At 38.8% G+C, this 18,428-nt stretch overlaps 3 protein-coding genes and 1 pseudogene across 4 annotated transcripts; all 4 read left to right on the top strand.

The window, feature by feature from the left end:
- Nucleotides 1–814: 814 nt before the first annotated feature.
- EGY3 (ethylene-dependent gravitropism-deficient and yellow-green-like 3) lies at nucleotides 815–4,473 on the top strand. Of its 2 annotated transcripts, XM_086254477.1 has the most exons (7): nucleotides 815–1,476; nucleotides 1,944–2,141; nucleotides 2,311–2,391; nucleotides 2,480–2,704; nucleotides 3,058–3,296; nucleotides 3,523–3,677; nucleotides 3,801–4,473. In XM_086254477.1, the coding sequence occupies exons 1-7, from the start codon at nucleotides 901–903 to the stop codon at nucleotides 4,154–4,156; spliced, it is 1,830 nt and encodes a 609-aa protein (XP_086110603.1). In that variant the 5' UTR covers nucleotides 815–900; the 3' UTR covers nucleotides 4,157–4,473. The 2 variants fall into 2 exon arrangements, with proteins under 2 accessions (XP_086110603.1, XP_086110604.1); XM_086254478.1 differs by lacking the exon at nucleotides 2,311–2,391.
- Nucleotides 4,474–4,940: 467 nt separating this feature from the next.
- Nucleotides 4,941–6,873, top strand: LOC147276529 (F-box protein SKIP22-like). The gene has a single exon (XM_086254293.1). The coding sequence runs from the start codon at nucleotides 5,044–5,046 to the stop codon at nucleotides 6,631–6,633; it is 1,590 nt and encodes a 529-aa protein (XP_086110419.1). The 5' UTR covers nucleotides 4,941–5,043; the 3' UTR covers nucleotides 6,634–6,873.
- A 1,355-nt stretch (nucleotides 6,874–8,228) lies between these two features.
- On the top strand, nucleotides 8,229–10,177 carry LOC147276528 (UDP-glycosyltransferase 74G1 pseudogene; annotated as a pseudogene).
- Nucleotides 10,178–11,553: 1,376 nt separating this feature from the next.
- On the top strand, nucleotides 11,554–15,790 carry LOC147276527 (UDP-glycosyltransferase 74G1-like). Its single transcript, XM_086254041.1, has 2 exons — nucleotides 11,554–12,234; nucleotides 14,836–15,790. The coding sequence occupies exons 1-2, from the start codon at nucleotides 11,578–11,580 to the stop codon at nucleotides 15,565–15,567; spliced, it is 1,389 nt and encodes a 462-aa protein (XP_086110167.1). The 5' UTR covers nucleotides 11,554–11,577; the 3' UTR covers nucleotides 15,568–15,790.
- The last annotated feature ends 2,638 nt before the right edge of the window (nucleotides 15,791–18,428 follow it).

Raw genomic sequence — 18,428 nt, 5'->3', positions numbered from 1 at the left:
ATTTTTCACATACACCCCTAGGGTTTCAATAATTACACATACACCCCCTGAGGTTTTAAAACTGTTACATATAACCCCCTATAGTGAGACGAAAGTGATGAAAAATTATGCAAAAAAATATGCTAAGGGATTAAATAGCCTAATAAAATTATTCAAGGTGTAAGGTCCAACCTGAATACAAATATTTTCTTTTTTATTTATTTATTTTTTTTCTTTTGTAGGGAGTTATATGCAACAGTTTTAAAATTTCAGAGGGTGTATGTGTAATTATTGAAATCTCAGGGGGTGTATGTGAAAAGACGATAAATCTCAAGGAGTGTAAGTGTAATTAACTCGATTTTTAGCGGTGGTATGATGATGAAAAGAACAAGAGAAGAAGATAAAAAAAGCCTGTAAAAATAAAATTTTATTTAAAATTATTTAATGTGGGAGGTGACCGGTAAAAATAAAATTTTAAATAAAAGAAAAATTCCTGCATACAATGGCGGTATTAACCTTGGCTGTCAGAATAATTCTCTAACATACAATGCAAGAATTGCTCGAAAGTTGTCATTTTTAACACAGCATTCTTAGCCATAGTCCTATCACTCCTATGTCCTATGGAAGCCTGAAAAAGCACAAGCTAATTGGTTGCACACTTGCACTGATCCACCATAAATCTATGAATTCCAATCAAATCGAAAACCACACTAATATTGGAGCTCATTATCCCCGCTGAGTTTTCGTGGGGCCTCAAAGTCTCATTCTTTTTGTCACCACCTTCAACACCCAAGCCACCTGTCTCAGTCTCACTCTTCTCCAACTTTCTAGAACACCCTCTCAGTCTCTGCATCCAATCCAACTCTCCTTTTTCTACACCATGGCTCTTCTCATTTCTCACCCCAGTCCTCAAGTTCTCCAATGGCTTCTATTGCCATCACTTCATCACACTCCTCCATATCTTCATGGCCTCCCAAGAACAAGAACAGTACCCATCTCTCATCTATCAGTAAAATCCCATTTGGTAAAAGGATCCAATACATCTCCTTTTCTTTACCTTCCAAGCCCATTTCAAGAAAGCGTGGTCTGACATTTTCCATGAAAGATGACCAAGAAAACGAACCTAGTTCTTCTTCGGTGGTTGTAGTTTCTGAGAAGCCAAGTGATGACAGTGATACCCAGAAGAGTGGATTGCCAGCAGAAGAAGTTGAACTGGGTAAGGAGAGTGGTTCTGCGTCTGAGGAGAAAGAGAAGCAGCAAGAGATGGATTGGAAGACAGATGAGGAGTTCAAGAAGTTCATGGGAAACCCCTCCGTTGAAGCTGCAATAAAGCTGGAGAAGAAGAGAGCAGATAGGAAGCTCAAGGATCTTGATAGGGAAAGTAGTGGTAACCCACTTGTAGGGCTCTTTAATAGAGTTCTACGTGATACTTTGACCAGAGAGAAGCAGAGGCTAGAGGAAGCTGAAGAGACCTTCAAGGCAATTGATCTAAACAAGGTAATTATTTGTTTCTTTGCAATTCATGAAACTTATTATCTGACTACTTTTTAAAAATTAATACTATCAAATATATAATAGTTTTAGGTTGTTGATTGGGAATTTGGGATTCATTATTTTTTATCAGTATAAATAAAAAAGCAAGCATCTTTTGATGCAATTAAATATACTGGTTTATGTCAAAAGTTGACCTGATAAAGTATAGCTGACTGGTTATTATATGGTATTGGTATCTTATCAATTTAGTCAATTTGTATCGGTAGGGTGCACTTTAGTTTGTTAGTTTATGTTAAAAAGTACCAAACTTGTGTATCTTATTGTGTCAATTTTTATATGGTAGTTAAAGAGTTGCTTTGGTTTTGATACATTTTTTCCAACTGATGCTTGGTGGGGTGCACTTATTTTGTTAGTTTATGTCAAAAAGTACCAAACTTGCGTATCTTATTGTGTCTATCTTCATATGGCAGTTAAAGAGTTGTTTTGGATTTGATACATTTTTTCCAACTGATGTTCGGAGATTTGGAGATGGAGGCATTTTTATTGGAAATTTGAGGAGACCAATTGAAGAGGTCGTGCCCAAATTGGAGCAGAAGTTGTCCGAAGCAGCAGGAAGGGAGGTTGTTTTATGGTTCATGGAAGAAAAAACAAATGACATCAGCAAACAGGTACTGCTGAGATAGGCTTTCCATCCAAATTATATTCTTGCAGTGGATTTTGAGAATGTGTTTGGGATGCATAGTATCCGATGCCAAATATTTTGTCAAAATATTAACCTATCGGATTTGTTGAATCATTTATATGATGCATCTTTGAGCTGATCTCTTTACCTTTCAGAGACTAAATCTGGACTCAGTGCAATACTCATGGCAGGCACTGTTAAATGATGATAATGAAATCCGTAGTTTGATGGTCTATGTAAAAAACTTCTGCAACCTTCTTAGTACTGTGAGGGGAAATAAAAAGCTATGTTGTTTCTAATTTTTCACTATGGTTATTCTTTAAGGTTTGTATGGTGCAACCCAAATCAGAAATAGATCTCCAGTTTGAGTCAACCAAGCTGAGCACTCCTTGGGGTTATGTTAGTGCAATAACTTTGTGTGTTGCTACTTTTGGGACAATAGCTCTAATGAGTGGTTTCTTCCTTAAACCTGATGCTACGTGGGATGACTACCTAGCTGATGTTGTGCCTCTCTTTGGTGGCTTCTTATCCATTTTGGGAGTTTCTGAGGTATGTTGTTCAACATTAATCTCGGTAATTCATATTATTTTCTGACAGTCAGACTCTGACCCAGGATTATCAAGGCTTTAACAGGCAATACTGCTTGATTAATTTTTTTATTGATAATTAGGTAGTATGCCTTTTTCTGACATGGAAAATACAAATCCAACATTAGAAGGTCGCTGACACTGTTAGGCTTAATGACTATGAATCTCAATTCAGTCTATACCTATTATGAGGACACTTTCCAACCCTTTGTTCAGATGTGATAGTTAAGAGATTATGTACTCTGATGTCTATATGCATTGAACGTGATGTAATTCTGTATTTCTTGTTCATTCTAACAAGTTTGTGTTTTGCAGATAGCCACTAGAGTGACAGCAGCCCGCTATGGTGTAAAACTCAGCCCATCTTTTCTTGTGCCATCCAATTGGACAGGGTGTTTGGGAGTTATGAATAACTATGAGTCACTGCTTCCAAATAAGAAAGCTCTTTTTGATATTCCAGTGGCGCGCACAGCTAGTGCATATCTTACATCATTGGTGCTTGCAGTTGCTGCTTTTGTGACTGATGGCAGCTTTAATGGGGGTGACAATGCATTGTAATTTCTTTAACGCTTCCTCAGAAGCAAAAAACTGTCTTTGCATTCAGAAAACTATTGTCAAAGATGAATTTTACTCAAATATTTGTTTCACTTTTAGTCTAAAGTGTAATTTCATCAGTATATTGCAATAGTTCTACCAAATACTCTAGTGTCACTGTTTTAAACATCTGTCAGACCCCACCTTATTATTTGGTTTAACAACTATTCTTTTCTTTCTTGGCAGGTTTATAAGGCCTCAGTTCTTCTATAACAATCCCTTGCTTTCTTTTATCCAATTTGTTATTGGTCCTTATACAGATGACCTTGGAAATGTGCTGCCCTATGCAGTGGAAGGTGTTGGAGTTCCTGTTGATCCCCTTGCTTTTGCTGGACTTCTAGGTGAGTTCCTTGGCCTCTTCTCATTTCCCCCTCCCCCCAAGTATTTTAGTGCAAATTTATGCGAAATTGGACACATCAGTATTGTTCATCTGGATACAAGGTATTGACTACATTTTTCTGCAGGAATGGTGGTGACTTCTCTGAACTTGTTGCCATGTGGAAGACTCGAAGGTGGCCGGATTGCCCAAGCTATGTTTGGGAGAAGCACTGCTGCTCTGCTATCCTCTGCCACATCCCTTTTACTTGGCATTGGTGGTCTGAGTGGAAGTGTCCTTTGCTTGGCATGGGGGTTATTTGCAACCTTCTTCCGGGGCGGAGAAGAAGTACCTGCAAAAGACGAGATCACCCCCTTGGGAGATGACAGGCTTGCTTGGGGTTTTGTCCTTGGCCTTGTCTGCTTCCTCACTCTTTTGCCTAACGGTGGAGGGACATTCTCCAGTTCATTCTTGAGTGCACCATTTTTCCGGGGTGATATGTAAATAGGTCGTATTGTATGTTCACATGTTCTAGTAGATGGTATTTCCACTCATAACTGATAAATAAGCATGAACCAAAAATCTCAAAGGGTGACATTATGTAATTCCAAGTTAGAATGCAAGTCAGATTAGATTTATAGATTCAGCTTTTCATTCAAGCTGTTGTGGTAGCAGGGTTGATCTTATTTTGTTCTAGCAAAATTCCTCAGTGATTCAGAGAGGTTTTTGTGCAGGATGTGAGATTTATGGGGTTTTACTGCAAAAACTGAAGTTTGGGGTTTTCTTTTTCATAAAATAAGATCCTCTATTATACTTCATTACTTTTGGTGCTTGTACAGTATTGTGTTTATGTCCAAACAATGTCACTATGTTTATGAGTTATAAATCAATAATGCTGAGGAAATCACATTTTGTTACCTCATTGTGTAACATGTCTCATAGAGGTGAGACATACTTATATTCTAGTAGAATTCATTTTTGCCCACCACCCTTAAAGGTGGTGATGTATTACCTTCTAATAAAAACTTGACAAGTGATTTTTCTAAGGGTAAAAGTAGAAGTTAATGAAAGTTATTTTTTTTGAAAGGTAATGCTTCACCACTTTAAGGGTGGTGAGCAAAAATGGACTCTAATTACAATATCAACACAAAACATAAGCAGAGGCCATAAAGGATCATAATTCAACCAAGTGTACGTTTTATGAGGTGTCAAATGGTCTTGTGGTGCCGGTCCGGCCCATTTGTGATTTGGTTAAATGAACGGTTCGATGATAACTTGATAAGAATAATAAAGAGCAATCCTACCCTCGCTCGTAAATCCAAATCCTTTCTTCCCACACCGACTCGGTCTGAAACTGGAAAGCAGAGAGTTGTAAAAAGCCAAAGGTAGCCATGAAACTGAGAGTAAGGTGCATTGAAACCAAAGAGACCCTCCGAATCGAAGTCCCCAATCTCTCTTCTCTCCAAGACCTCAAACAAACCCTCTCCCAATTAATCTCCGCCTCTCCATCCTCTCTTCGCTTCTCCCTCAACCGACACGACGAGCTCCACGCGTCCTCTCCTCACGACCCGCTTCACTCCCTCGGTATCGCCTCCGGTGACCTTATCTTCTACACTCTTGACCCCTCCCTCCAAACCCTAGCTTCAACACATTCGTCCGTTCAATCCCCGAATCAAATTGATACCGCAACCAGTGAGCCCCAAGGTTCGAATTTCCCAAATCCCGAAACCCAAATTGGCGAAGGGTCATTTGGGTCTGGAATGGACGGTTCAATTGCTGAAGAACAGAGGCCTAAGGGTTCGAATTCGGAAACCTTAGCGGTTTCTGGTGCAGAAAGTATGGAAATTGATGATGCGTCTGCTGGGCTGGTGGGGAATCCGAACAAGTACTCTGTGCCCTTTTTCTTGAGGAGGGTACTGAGGGAGGAGTTGGCGGAAGACCGTAGCGATCACAAGGTCTTGGTGATTGCGGTACACGCGGTGCTTTTAGAGTCCGGTTTCGTCGGGTTCGATCTGGTTTCCGGTATGCAGACCGATCGGTTTCATCTCGCCGGTGAATGGCCGACGAGGGGTTTCACGGTCTCGCTTCCGTATACTTTGCCTGAGATTCTGAATAATCGGGGCGATAATGGTAATGCGATTGAAGGGATGGTGCTGAAGTTTCAGAGTTTGGGGCGCTTTGTCAATGTTTACGGGTCTGTGGTTGGAGGCGGTTCGGGGCATTACCGGGTGTGTTTGGACGAGAAGCGGTTTGCGCCCATGATTGAGTTTGTTTGGGCAAACAGGGATGCGACTGATGGAGACGGGTTTGTCCCTAAAAGAGAGGTCTTTGAGTTTTGGAAGAGTCTGAAGGATGGGATTGCATTGCCATTGCTGATTGATCTTTGCGAAAAGGCCGGTTTGCCCACTCCACCGAGCCTTGTGCGCATCCCTTCGGAGCTCCAAATGAAGATTTTATACTCACTGCCTGGTGCTGACATTGCCAAAGTGGGATGTGTTTGTAAGGAGCTGCGGAATCTTGCGAATAGCGATGAGCTGTGGAAGAAGAAGTATGGTGAGGAGTTCGGCGATGGGACAGGAGGACAAGGAATGTTGCACTGGAAGTTTAGGTTTGCTGGAGAGTGGAAGACTAAGCAGCTACAAAGGAAGGCAGAAGAAAGGTGGAGAGAATATGAGAGGACTTATCCCAACCCTCTGAGGAGGGACCCTAACCCTCTGCTGAGGAGGCCTCATCCCAACCCTCTGAGGAGGGGTCCTAACCTACCTAGAATTATTGGTGGATATCACGACATCTTTCCGGTGTTTGGTGGAGATTATGATTGCTTTCCGGGTTTGGCTGGAGATCTTGATATCTTTCCGGGGTTTGCTGGAGATCATGATATTGAGCCGGGGCTTGGTGTGGCGGATCCTGATCCATTTGAGCATATTGCGCGGGGTCCAGCGCGGCGGAATGTCTCACCCAACTGTAATCTGGGTGGCTAGTCTGGTGGCGTGGAAGTTTCTCCTCTTCGTTGCTGAGTGCTGGAACTAAAGCTGCAGGTTCTTGTTTAGTACAAGTTGTACATATAATAAGCATCTTGTTAGGTCTCCATCTAGAATTAAAGACTGAAGAATCATCAGTTATAGCTGGTTTTGTTGTTTTGTGGATGCTGCTATTACTTATGTTGATGTTTTTTGGCTTTGGATATAATATAAAGTTGAGTTTTGTAAATTTGGTTTTTATTAGTTGTCTATTCTTCATTGCTCTGCTTGTTTATTGTCCAAATTTCTTACTTATATCCATTGGAGTTGACATGATATGGTTTTCACATATTAAGAGATTTGGTGAATTTGCACACTTTTACAACTTCAATTCTTTCAGTAAAGAAGAAACTCCAACTTTCCTAAATTTTTGTCACAGCCCTTGAATCATCACTGTTCTACGATCTTAAAACACCCAAAAGAGATTTAATTGGACAAGGAGATTGAAAAAATACACCAAAAAGCCAAAAAACTGCTCCCTCCCTATTATGCGGATTAATGTGTGGACTCTTTTTCTCCCCTGGAATTCTCTGCTTAGAAACTTAAGGAAGCCTTAATAAAAAGATTAGGGCTCCGGGGACATGCTAAACTTGTCATTGACTTTCGAGAGCACGGTGCCAAGATACAAAGATACAAGGCAATCAATGTCGTACTCATGCAAGAGTCAACTGGAAGCATGGAGCTCCATTTCAGTTGTATTTGGGATTTCCAAATGAGCTATGAAAATGAGATTTGAGCTTTACTCTCCCAAAAGTTCAATTATGTCACAACTGTATTTGATATGTGTCTGGATCAAGCTTCAAATTTTTGCTTTACTTTATTTTCTTATTCTAGGATGATAGGAAATTACCTTACACTAAGAATATATGAAGGCCATATACCAACCAAATTGGTGTTACTGAGATGCTTCTTGTAATCGAAAACTTGTTTTACTCATGGAAGGCATGATAATAATGGTCTACGACTATCCATGAATGATCTGTTCAAGCAAAATACTTTGTGCATACAGTACTTGAAGAAAATATCAAAACCAATTGTTAGTGGACTACAGATTAGAAGGATCTATCAAAAACTTTGTTTGCTAAAAGAAAAATCAGAAAACATATACATGACTGACAGCAGTGAACAACATTTTACACATGCATTTTATCAAATAGATTACATTCAGCATAATCTATTAGACACCCAATTCAATAGCCAATATCAAAAGACAAAATTTGTGTGCAAATAACAAATTTCTCTGCAATTAGAAGATTCAAAGCAAATAATTGAACAAAAGCACATAAAATTAGTGCGACTGTGTGACCCACTTGCTTTTACAAAATGCTATAGCAAACCACAATTCAAGAGCATGGAACCAAGATCAAAGATACAAGGCAATCCTCGTGGCGCCCATGCAAGAGCTCACTTGAGTTATTTCTTTGTGGCGCTCATGCAAGAGAAAACCTGCCCACATGGAGCTCACTTGAGTTGTATTTGGGCTTTTTACAAATGAGCTATGAAAATGAGATGAATATTGCTATTTGAGCCATCTTAACCTATCCTGACCAAACAGAGAAATGGAGAAAGAACAGAGAGCCAACAAAGCTCACTGTTTGATCTTACCCTTTCCTGCCCAAGGCCACATTAATCCCATGTTCCAATTTGCCAAGCTCTTACACCACAAAGGAGTCAAAGTCACACTGGTCACCACCCACTTTCTCCACAAGACAATGCACAGAGGATCCAATAATTGCATTGAGATGGAGACCATTTCTGATGGCTATGATGAAGGTTGGAGAGCACAACCAGAAAGCTCAGAGGCCTATTTGGAGAGCTTTCGGAGAGTTGGGTCAAAAACATTGGCTGAGCTCCTTGAGAAGCTGTCAAGATCAGGGTGCCCAGCTGATTGCATTGTTTATGATGCATTCATGCCTTGGCCTTTAGTTATTGCCAAGAGTTTTGGGATAGTTGGGGCTGTTTTCTTCACTCAGTCCTGTGCTGTGGACACCATCTATTACCATGTCCACAAGGGGTTGCTGAAACTACCTCTTGCTGCTGATGGGTCTGAGATTTTGCTTCCTGGGTTGCCACCACTTAAACCCTGGGACTTGCCATCATTTGTGTATGATTTGGGGTCATACCCTGCTGTCTATGACATGTTTGTGGGTCAATTCTCCCATGTTGGCCAAGCTGATTGGGTTTTCTGCAACACATTCTATGAGTTGGAAGAACTAGTAAGTAGTATTACTTACTTTATGCATAGTCAAATTAATGTGAAATTAATGCTCAACTCTTCCCTTATTTGAAATCTTGACTAATTGGAGTCTTAGCCAAATCTAGTGTTAAACACTCTCCTTACTTGAAATCTTTTTCTTGGGGGGGCCATGCTAGTAGAAAAGTAGTCTCTCTTTTGGATGACCCAGAGCTATGAGCTATTATGTGTGCTCCCTATGAGAAATCTACACTTGATGACTCTTATACCCAATTGAATATCCATTTCCAAAAGTTTAAACTATTAGGTGTATATATATCATAGTCTTATACTCTTATTGGACACTTAATCCAAATGATGTGGATTGTGGAACTAGTGCACACAATGAGGAGCTGTGTTTTTAGTCATGTATATAAAGTGAAATATTATCATGCTTTTGTTTTGATATGATCTTTTAAGTATCAAATTAATTTATATTATTAAATAGCTAAAGAAAGGAAACAAATTTTGCATATGTTATTTCTTTTGAATTCTTTTGCATGCTTTGCATAGGTGGTGGATTGGATGACAAAAATTTGGCCACTGAGGACCATTGGACCTACTAGAGCGTACAAGTATTTGGATAAGCGACTTGATGAAGATGGCAAAGACTATGGTGTCAACCTCTTCAAGCCAGACAATGATGCCTGCATCAAATGGCTAAACAAAAGGCCAAAAGGGTCTGTTGCATACGTATCATTTGGCAGTGCATCAGTACTTGACGTTGAGCAAATGGAGGAACTGGCATGGGGTTTGAAGAGGAGCAAAAGCAATTTCTTGTGGGTGGTAAGAGAATCAGAGGCAGAAAAAGTTCCAAAAGGGTTTGTGGAGGAGACATCAGAGAAGGGCTTGGTGGTCTCATGGTGCCCCCAAATGGAGGTTTTGGCACATGAGACTGTGGGATGCTTTGTCACACACTGTGGTTGGAACTCCACATTGGAGGCCTTGAATTTGGGGGTTCCATTGGTGGCAATGCCACAGTGGACTGACCAAAGCACCAATGCCAAGTACATAGTGGATGTGTGGAAAATTGGGGTTAGAGCTCAAGCTGATGAGAAAGGGGTTGTGAGACAAGGAGCAGTGGATCATTGTTTAAGTGAAATAATGGAGGGCGAGAAAGGGAAAGAAATACAAAGGAATGCAATCAAATGGAGAGAATTGGCAAGAAAGGCAGTGGATGAAGGTGGAAGTTCTGATAAAAATATTGATGAGTTCATTGCAAAATTGCAGCGCCCTAGTTGCTGCTACTCGGAGATTGGGAAAATAGGTTAGGACTAAGATAAGTTAAGGGTTCCATCCGGCCATCCCTTATGATGTATCAAGAAGAAATATCCAATTATAATAAAAGTAACAAGAAGAAATGTCAAATTATTATAAAAGTAACCATATACTATAGTGGTTGCACAAGTCCTTCTTGTACCACTGTCTGTACAAGGCATATGACCTTGTTTTCAATTCTCAATTGTATGATATGTTTCTGATTCAAGCTTCAAGGTTTTCCTTTATTTTCTTTTCTACAGATATAGGAAATTACCTTACACCTAAGAATTTATGAAGGCCTTATACTAATCAAATTGGTGTTACTGAGATGTTTATTCTAATCTAAAAACTTATTTTACTCATGGTAAGTATATGATTACAATGGTGTACGACTAACTATGAATGACATAAAGATCTATTGAAGCATGTGTATACAGTTACTTGAAGAAAATATCAAACACAGACAACTTTGTGCTTATTCTGCTAAAAGAAATATAAAAAAATACATGCATGATTGATAGCAGTAAACAACATTTATGCATTTTATCAAATATATTACATTCAGTATAATCTTTTAGACACACAATGACACAAACAAAAAGACACCCAATTCAATGGACAATATCTAAAGACAAAATCCGTGCCTGATTTTACAAAATGTTATAAGTATAAGACAAATATTGTGACAAAGATAACATGAGATTTTTTTAGTTGGCCACTAAAGACTGGAACCAAAATCCAAGATCCAAGGCAAACCTTTGGTGCTCATGCAAGAGTCAACCTGCTCACATGAGTATTGCTATTTTGACTATCTTAACTGATTATCTCGTATATTATCTCTCTAATAGAGGTGGTTCCACCTCCACTAAAGAGATGTGTATTTAAGTGACTATTTTGTATATTATCTCTCTAATAAAAGTAGTTCTCACCTCTATTAAAGTCTAAAGATATGGCACACAAGGTAGTCAATTGAGATTGTTCAAATAGTTTTATTCAATTGAGATTCGAGCTTTACTCTCCCAACAGTTCAAATATGTCTCAACTCTCAACTATATATGGACTAGATTTTTGGCCATTTCAAATTCTTAAGAAATTTTGGGTATCACAACTTTCTCCCCTAGATGCAATGCAGCTCCATAATTCTCCAATTATTCTATGTTTTCTGTATTAAAAAAGGGTTATACGTACAAAAGTTTTCTTTCAATTATTTTGAATAAGTTCTTACAAATCATTTTTTTAACAAAGAGACGTGTGGATCTTACTTGGTTGACAACTTAACAAATTATTCAACCACTCCAGAGTCGTGGACAGATTGTGCACTTCCTCTTCATTCTTCAGCTGTTCAGCACTATTTATATAATTTGGTACACTACAAATTTCCCAAAACACAAATACAAGACACAAACAGAGAAATGGAGAAAGAACAGAGAGCCCACAAAACTCACTGTTTGATCTTACCCTTTCCTGCCCAAGGCCACATTAATCCCATGTTCCAATTTGCCAAGCTTTTACACCACAAAGGAGTCAAAGTCACACTGGTCAACACCCACTATCTCCACAACACAATGCACAGAGGATCCAATAATTGCATTGACTTGGAGACCATTTCTGATGGCTATGATGAAGATGGGGGAGCACAAGCAGAAAGCTCAGAGGCCTATTTGGAGAGCTTTTGGAGAGTTGGTTCAAAAACATTGGCTGAGCTCCTTGAGAAGCTGTCAAGCTCAGGGTGCCCAGTTGATTGCATTGTTTATGATGCATTCATGCCTTGGCCTTTAGATATTGCCAAGAGGTTTGGGATAATTGGGGCTGTTTTCTTCACTCAGTCTTGTGCTGTGGACAACATCTACTACCATGTCCACAAGGGGTTGCTGAAACTTCCTCTTGCTGCTGATGGGTCTGAGATTTTGCTTCCTGGGTTGCCACCACTTAAACCCTGGGACTTGCCATCATTTGTGTATGATTTGGGGTCTTACCCTGCTTTCTATGACATGTTTATGGGTCAATTCTCCAATGTTGACCAAGCTGATTGGGTCCTCGTCAACACATTCTATGAGTTGGAAGAACAAGTAAGTAGTCTTACTTACTATATGCTTAGTCAAATTAATGTGAAATTAGTGCTCAACTCTTCCCTTATTTGAAATCTACACTTTAATGAGTCAGCCAAAATATTGTGAGATTTAGTCTTAAACACTCTCCTTACTTGAAATCTTTTTCTTGGGGGGGCCATGCTAGTAGAAAAGTAGTCTCTCTTTTGGAGGACCAAGAGCTATTATGTGTGCTCCTACTAAGAGAAATTTACACTTGATGACTCTTATACCCTATTGAATATCCATTTTCAAAAGTTTAAACTATTAGGTGCATATTATAGACTCATAGTCTTATTAGACACTTAATCCAAATTGTGTTGATTGTGGCACTAGTGCACACATGAGGAGCTGTGTTTTTAGGACATGCAATACTTCCCTCACTCCATGGTAGGAAGAATTCCTTAGTCCCCACTGATGTGACATAATCATGGCCACACACATCTTTTTTCTTTTTTTTTTTAAGTCCAATAACTCTTAATCCAAATATTTTTTGTTGAGTTAACTTTTTACCTTAGTTAAAATCTGTTTTATTTTATTTTGGGAAAAATTTTCAAACAGGACACCTACTTTGGGCTCAATCTTAGTTTAGGACATCAGTTTGAATTTGTCTTAGTGTAGGACACATATTTATGATTTGTGTTAGTTTGGGACAATCTGTCAACTCCGTTAACTTTTCCTTCCAAAAAAAGATAATTTGGTTATTTCATATTTTTAAAACAAATAAAATTAACACAAAAAAAAAAAAAAACTAAAAAACAAAGCTTACTACCTAAAAAAATCAAAACTTTGTTTTTTTGGAGGAAAAAAAAAATAATTAAAAAGTTTAAAACTAAAAATTAATTTAAAATAGATTAAAACTAATAACAAAAAAAGCAAAAAAAAAAAAAAAACTGAGATGCAACAGATCTGGATTGCACGGCCTATTGTCGACGACAGCTTACCGTCGACGGACGCCTTACCTGCCGACTCGACCCCAAGCTCCCCATTCTCTCTCTCTTTCTCTCTCTCTCCATCTCTCCCATTTCCGCCCCCAGCCTACCCGACCACTTGCCGCACCCCATTCAACCCAGCCCCAACCCGGTTCGCCCCATTCCCCCAGCCCCTGCCCCGTCACACCCCCCAGCCCCAGCCCCAGCCCCCGTGGCACCCCCTCCCCCCAGCCCCCGTCACACCCCCCACCCAGCACCAGCCCCCCCTCCCTCCCCGCCCGCTTTCTTCTTCCCCACCCAGAACCACTCATGCCTCTCTCTCCCCAACTCAACCCGGTTCGCCCCCTTCCCTCAGCCCTTGCCTTGTCACACTCCCCACCCCAGCCCCCGTCGCACCCCCCACCCAATACCAGCCCCCCCGTACGCTTTCTTCTTCCCCACCCAGAACCACCCCTGCCTCTCTTTCCCCAACCCAACCTAGCCCATGCCCGACCATCCCCATTCATCCCAACCCAGCCTGTTTCACCCCTTCGCAAGCCCCCCCCACCCAGCGCCGAGAGAGAGAGAGAGTTTAATTCTTTTTTTTTTTTTCAATTTTAATCTTTTTAGTTTTTTAGTAGTAACTTTTTTGCTTTTTATTTTTCTTCAGTTTTTATTGTTTTAAAAATATGAAATAACCAAATTATCTTTTTTTGGACGGAAAAGTTAACGGAGTTGACAGATTGTCCCAAACTAACACAAATCCTAAATATGTGTCCTACACTAAGACAAACTCAAACTAGTATCCTAAACTAAGATTGACCCCAAAGTAGGTGTCCTGTTTGAAAATTTTTCCTTTTTTTTTTTTTTTTTTATGATACCTCAACTAAATTAAGACAAAAACTCAATTGGAATTTTTTTTTTCACGTTATCTTTTTCTTCTACTCTTTCGTTGTCCAATTACTCAAGTTGGTCATATTATAGTTTTTTTTTTTTTTTTGCCGGGCCTAGTCATATTCTAGACTTCGAGAATAACTTACTTATCCCTTATGTGATACCACATGATATCCCCCCTCTTTCATTGTCTCTCTCTCTTCTTTCTCTCTCTCTCTCTCTCTCTCTCTCTCTCTCTTGTGTCTTTATCTCTCTCTTCAAGAGATGCTACATCACTACAACATGAGTATATGTAAGTTTTTTTCCTAGACTTCTAGTTAAATAACACTTTTGCATTATGACCAAAAAAAAAAAAAAAGGAAAAACACTCTTGCATAGAATCATGACCTCCAGTCCAAACCTGCATTCCAGCTAAAATACTCTTCCATTGTCCATCTGTCCAACTAAAGTATCGTAAATAAAATAAAATAAAAAAAGGTTTTAACTAAGCTAAAAGTTAACTCAACAAAAAATATTTGAGTTAAGAGTTATTGGGCATTAAATAAAAAAAAAAAGGATTTGTATGGTTGTGGTTGTGCCATATTAGTGGGGACTGAGGAATTCCTCCTACTATGGACTGAGAGAAATATTGTCGGTGTTTTTTAGTCATGTATATAAAGTGATTATCATGGTTTTGATATGAATTTTAAGTATCAAATTAATTTCTATTATTGGATAGCTAAAGAAATTAAGGAAACGAATTTTGCATATGTTATTCCTTTTGAATTCTTTTGCATAGGTGGTGGATTGGATGACAAAATTTTGGCCACTGAGGACCATTGGACCTACTATACCGTACAAGTACTTGGATAAGCGACTCGATGAAGATGACAAAGAATATGGTGTCAACCTCTTCAAGTCAGACAACGATGCCTGCATCAAATGGCTAAACAAAAGGCCAAAAGGGTCTGTTGCATACGTATCATTTGGCAGTGTAGCAGTACTTGAAGTTGAGCAAATGGAGGAACTGGCATGGGGTTTGAAGAGGAGCAAAAGCAATTTCTTGTGGGTGGTTAGAGAATCAGAGGCAGAAAAAGTCCCAAAAGGGTTTGTGGAGGAGACATCAGAGAAGGGCTTGGTGGTCTCATGGTGCCCCCAAATGGAGGTTTTGGCTCATGAGGCTGTTGGGTGTTTTGTGACACACTGTGGTTGGAACTCCACATTGGAGGCCTTGAGTTTGGGGGTTCCATTGGTTGCAATGCCACAATGGACTGACCAAAGCACCAATGCCAAGTCCATTGTGGATGTGTGGAAAATTGGGGTAAGAGCTCAAGTTGATGAGAAAGGGGTTGTGAGACAAGGAGCATTGGAACATTGTTTAAGTGAAATAATAGAGGGAGAGAGAGGGAAAGAAATACAAAGGAATGCAATCAAATGGAGAGAATTGGCAAGAAAGGCAGTGGGTGAAGGTGGAAGTTCTGATAGAAATGTTGATGAGTTCATTGCAAAACTGCAGGTTCATCAGCGCTAGCTGCTGCTAAAGTTCAAGTCATGGAGATTGGAAAAATAAGTAGAGTTTCGATCCCTTCCAATGTAAACAATAAAAAATAAATAAATAACCATATGTGTACAATGCCTTGTTATTTGTTAAGCTGATTTGTGCACAAGGCATATCACCTTATTTTCAATTCTCAGTTGTATTAAAGTGTTTCTGACTTTCTGGATCAAGCTTCAAAGTATTTTCCTTTATTGTCTTTTCTTGGTGTAGGAAGAAGGAAAGTACTTTTCTTTGTAGCTATTAGGTCACAATGACTCACACATCAGTAAGAGATATTCCTTTTCAACTACATACGTGGTTACAAATTTTGGAGACCATTTCTGATGGCTATGATGAAGTAGAAAAGTAGTCTTTCTTTTTTCGAGTTAATTATCTTTTATTACGGGTTGTCATCGTCCAAAAGAACGAGTTTCCGTAGTCCAATCTCAAACTAAAACCAGTCACCACAGCTCAACTACCTTAAACCCTCAGTCACCACCACCATGCCATTCTCGGCAACTCTCTTACCTCCCACTCTTTTTCACTTCCCTCAAATACAACAACAATTACAACTTCATCTAAGAGCTCAAGTACATAGTGGATGTGTGGAAAATTGGGGTTAGAGCTCAAGCTGATGAGAAAGGGGTTGTGAGACAAGGAGCAGTGGATCATTGTTTAAGTGAAATAATGGAGGGCGAGAAAGGGAAAGAAATACAAAGGAATGCAATCAAATGGAGAGAATTGGCAAGAAAGGCAGTGGATGAAGGTGGAAGTTCTGATAAAAATATTGATGAGTTCATTGCAAAATTGCAGCGCCCTAGTTGCTGCTACTCGGAGATTGGGAAAATAGGTTAGGACTAAGATAAGTTAAGGGTCCCATCCGGCCATCCCTTATGATGTATCAAGAAGAAATATCCAATTATAATAAAAGTAACAAGAAGAAATGTCAAATTATAATAAAAGTAACCATATACTATAGTGGTTGCACAAGTCCTTCTTGTACCAATGTCTGTACAAGGCATATGACCTTGTTTTCAATTCTCAATTGTATGATATGTTTCTGATTCAAGCTTCAAGGTTTTCCTTTATTTTCTTTTCTACAGATATAGGAAATTACCTTACACCTAAGAATTTATGAAGGCCTTGTACTAATCAAATTGGTGTTATGAGATGTTTATTCTAATTTAAAAACTTGTTTTACTCATAATAAGTATATGATTACAATGGTGTACGACTAACTATGAATGACATAAAGATCTATTGAAGCATGTGTATACAGTTACTTGAAGAAAATATCAAACACAGACAACTTTGTGCTCATTCTGCTAAAAGAAAAATAAAAAAACACATGCATGACTGACAACAGAAAACAACATTTATTCATTTTATCAAATAGATTACATTCAATATAATCTTTTAGACACACAATGACACAAACAAAAAGACACCCAATTCAATAGACAATATCAAAAGACAAAATCCGTGCATGATTTTACAAAATGTTATAAGTATAAGACAAATATTATGACAAAGATAACATGAGATTTTTTTAGTTGGCCACTAAAGACTAGAACCAAAATCCAAGATACAAGGCAAACCTTTGGTGCTCATGCAAGAGTCAACCTGCTCACATGAGTATTGCTATTTTGACTATCTTAACTGATTATCTTGTATATTATCTCTCTAATAGAGTTGGTTCCACCTCCACTAAAGAGATGTGTATTTAAGTGACTATTTCGTATATTATCTCTCTAATAAAAGTAGTTCTCACCTCTATTAAAGTCTAAAGATATGGCACACAAGGTAGTCAATTGAGATTGTTCAAATAGTTTTATTCAATTGAGATTCAAACTTTACTCTCCCAACAGTTCAAATATGTCTCAACTCTCAACTATACATGGACTAGATTTTTGGCCTTTTCAAATTCTTAAGAAATTTTGGGTATCACAACTTTCTCCCCTAGATGCAATGCAGCTCCATAATTCTCCAATTATTCTATGTTTTCTGTATTAAAAAAGGGTTATACATACAAAAGTTTTCCTTCAATTATTTTGAATAAGTTCTTACAAATCATTTTTTTAACAAAGAGACGTGTGGACCTTACTTGGTTGACAACTTAATAAATTATTCAACCACTCCAGATTCGTGGACAGATTGTGCACTTCCTCTTCATTCTTCAGCTGTTCAGCACTATTTATATAATTTGGTACACCACAAATTTCCCAAAACACAAATACAAGACACAAACAGAGAAATGGAGAAAGAACAGAGAGCCCACAAAACTCACTGTTTGATCTTACCCTTTCCTGCCCAAGGCCACATTAATCCCATGTTCCAATTTGCCAAGCTCTTACACCACAAAGGAGTCAAAGTCACACTGGTCACCACCCACTTTCTCCACAAGACAATGCACAGAGGATCCAATAATTGCATTGAGATGGAGACCATTTCTGATGGCTATGATGCACAGAGGATCCAAGAAAATAGGTCAGGACTAAGATAAGTTAAGGGTCCCATCCGGCCATCCCTTATGATGTAACAAGAAGAAATATCCAATTATAATAAAAGTAACAAGAAGAAATGTCAAATTATAATAAAAGTAACCATTGTACTATAGTGGTTGCACAAGTCCTTCTTGTACCAATGTCTGCACAAGGCATATGACCTTGTTTTCAATTCTCAATTGTATGATATGTTTCTGATTCAAGATTCAAGGTTTTCCTTTATTTTCTTTTCTACAGGTATAGGAAATTACCTTACACCTAAGAATTTATGAAGGCCTTGTACTGATCAAATTGGTGTTACTGTGATGTTTATTCTAATCTAAAAACTTGTTTTACTCATGGTAAGTATAT

This window comes from Dryas octopetala, chromosome 8, assembly GCF_963921425.1.
Source record: "Dryas octopetala chromosome 8, drDryOcto1.1, whole genome shotgun sequence".
NCBI classification, from domain to species: Eukaryota; Viridiplantae; Streptophyta; class Magnoliopsida; order Rosales; family Rosaceae; genus Dryas; species Dryas octopetala.
The sequence above is the reverse complement of the archived record's forward strand: the minus strand, read 5'-3'. Positions and strand labels throughout refer to the sequence as shown.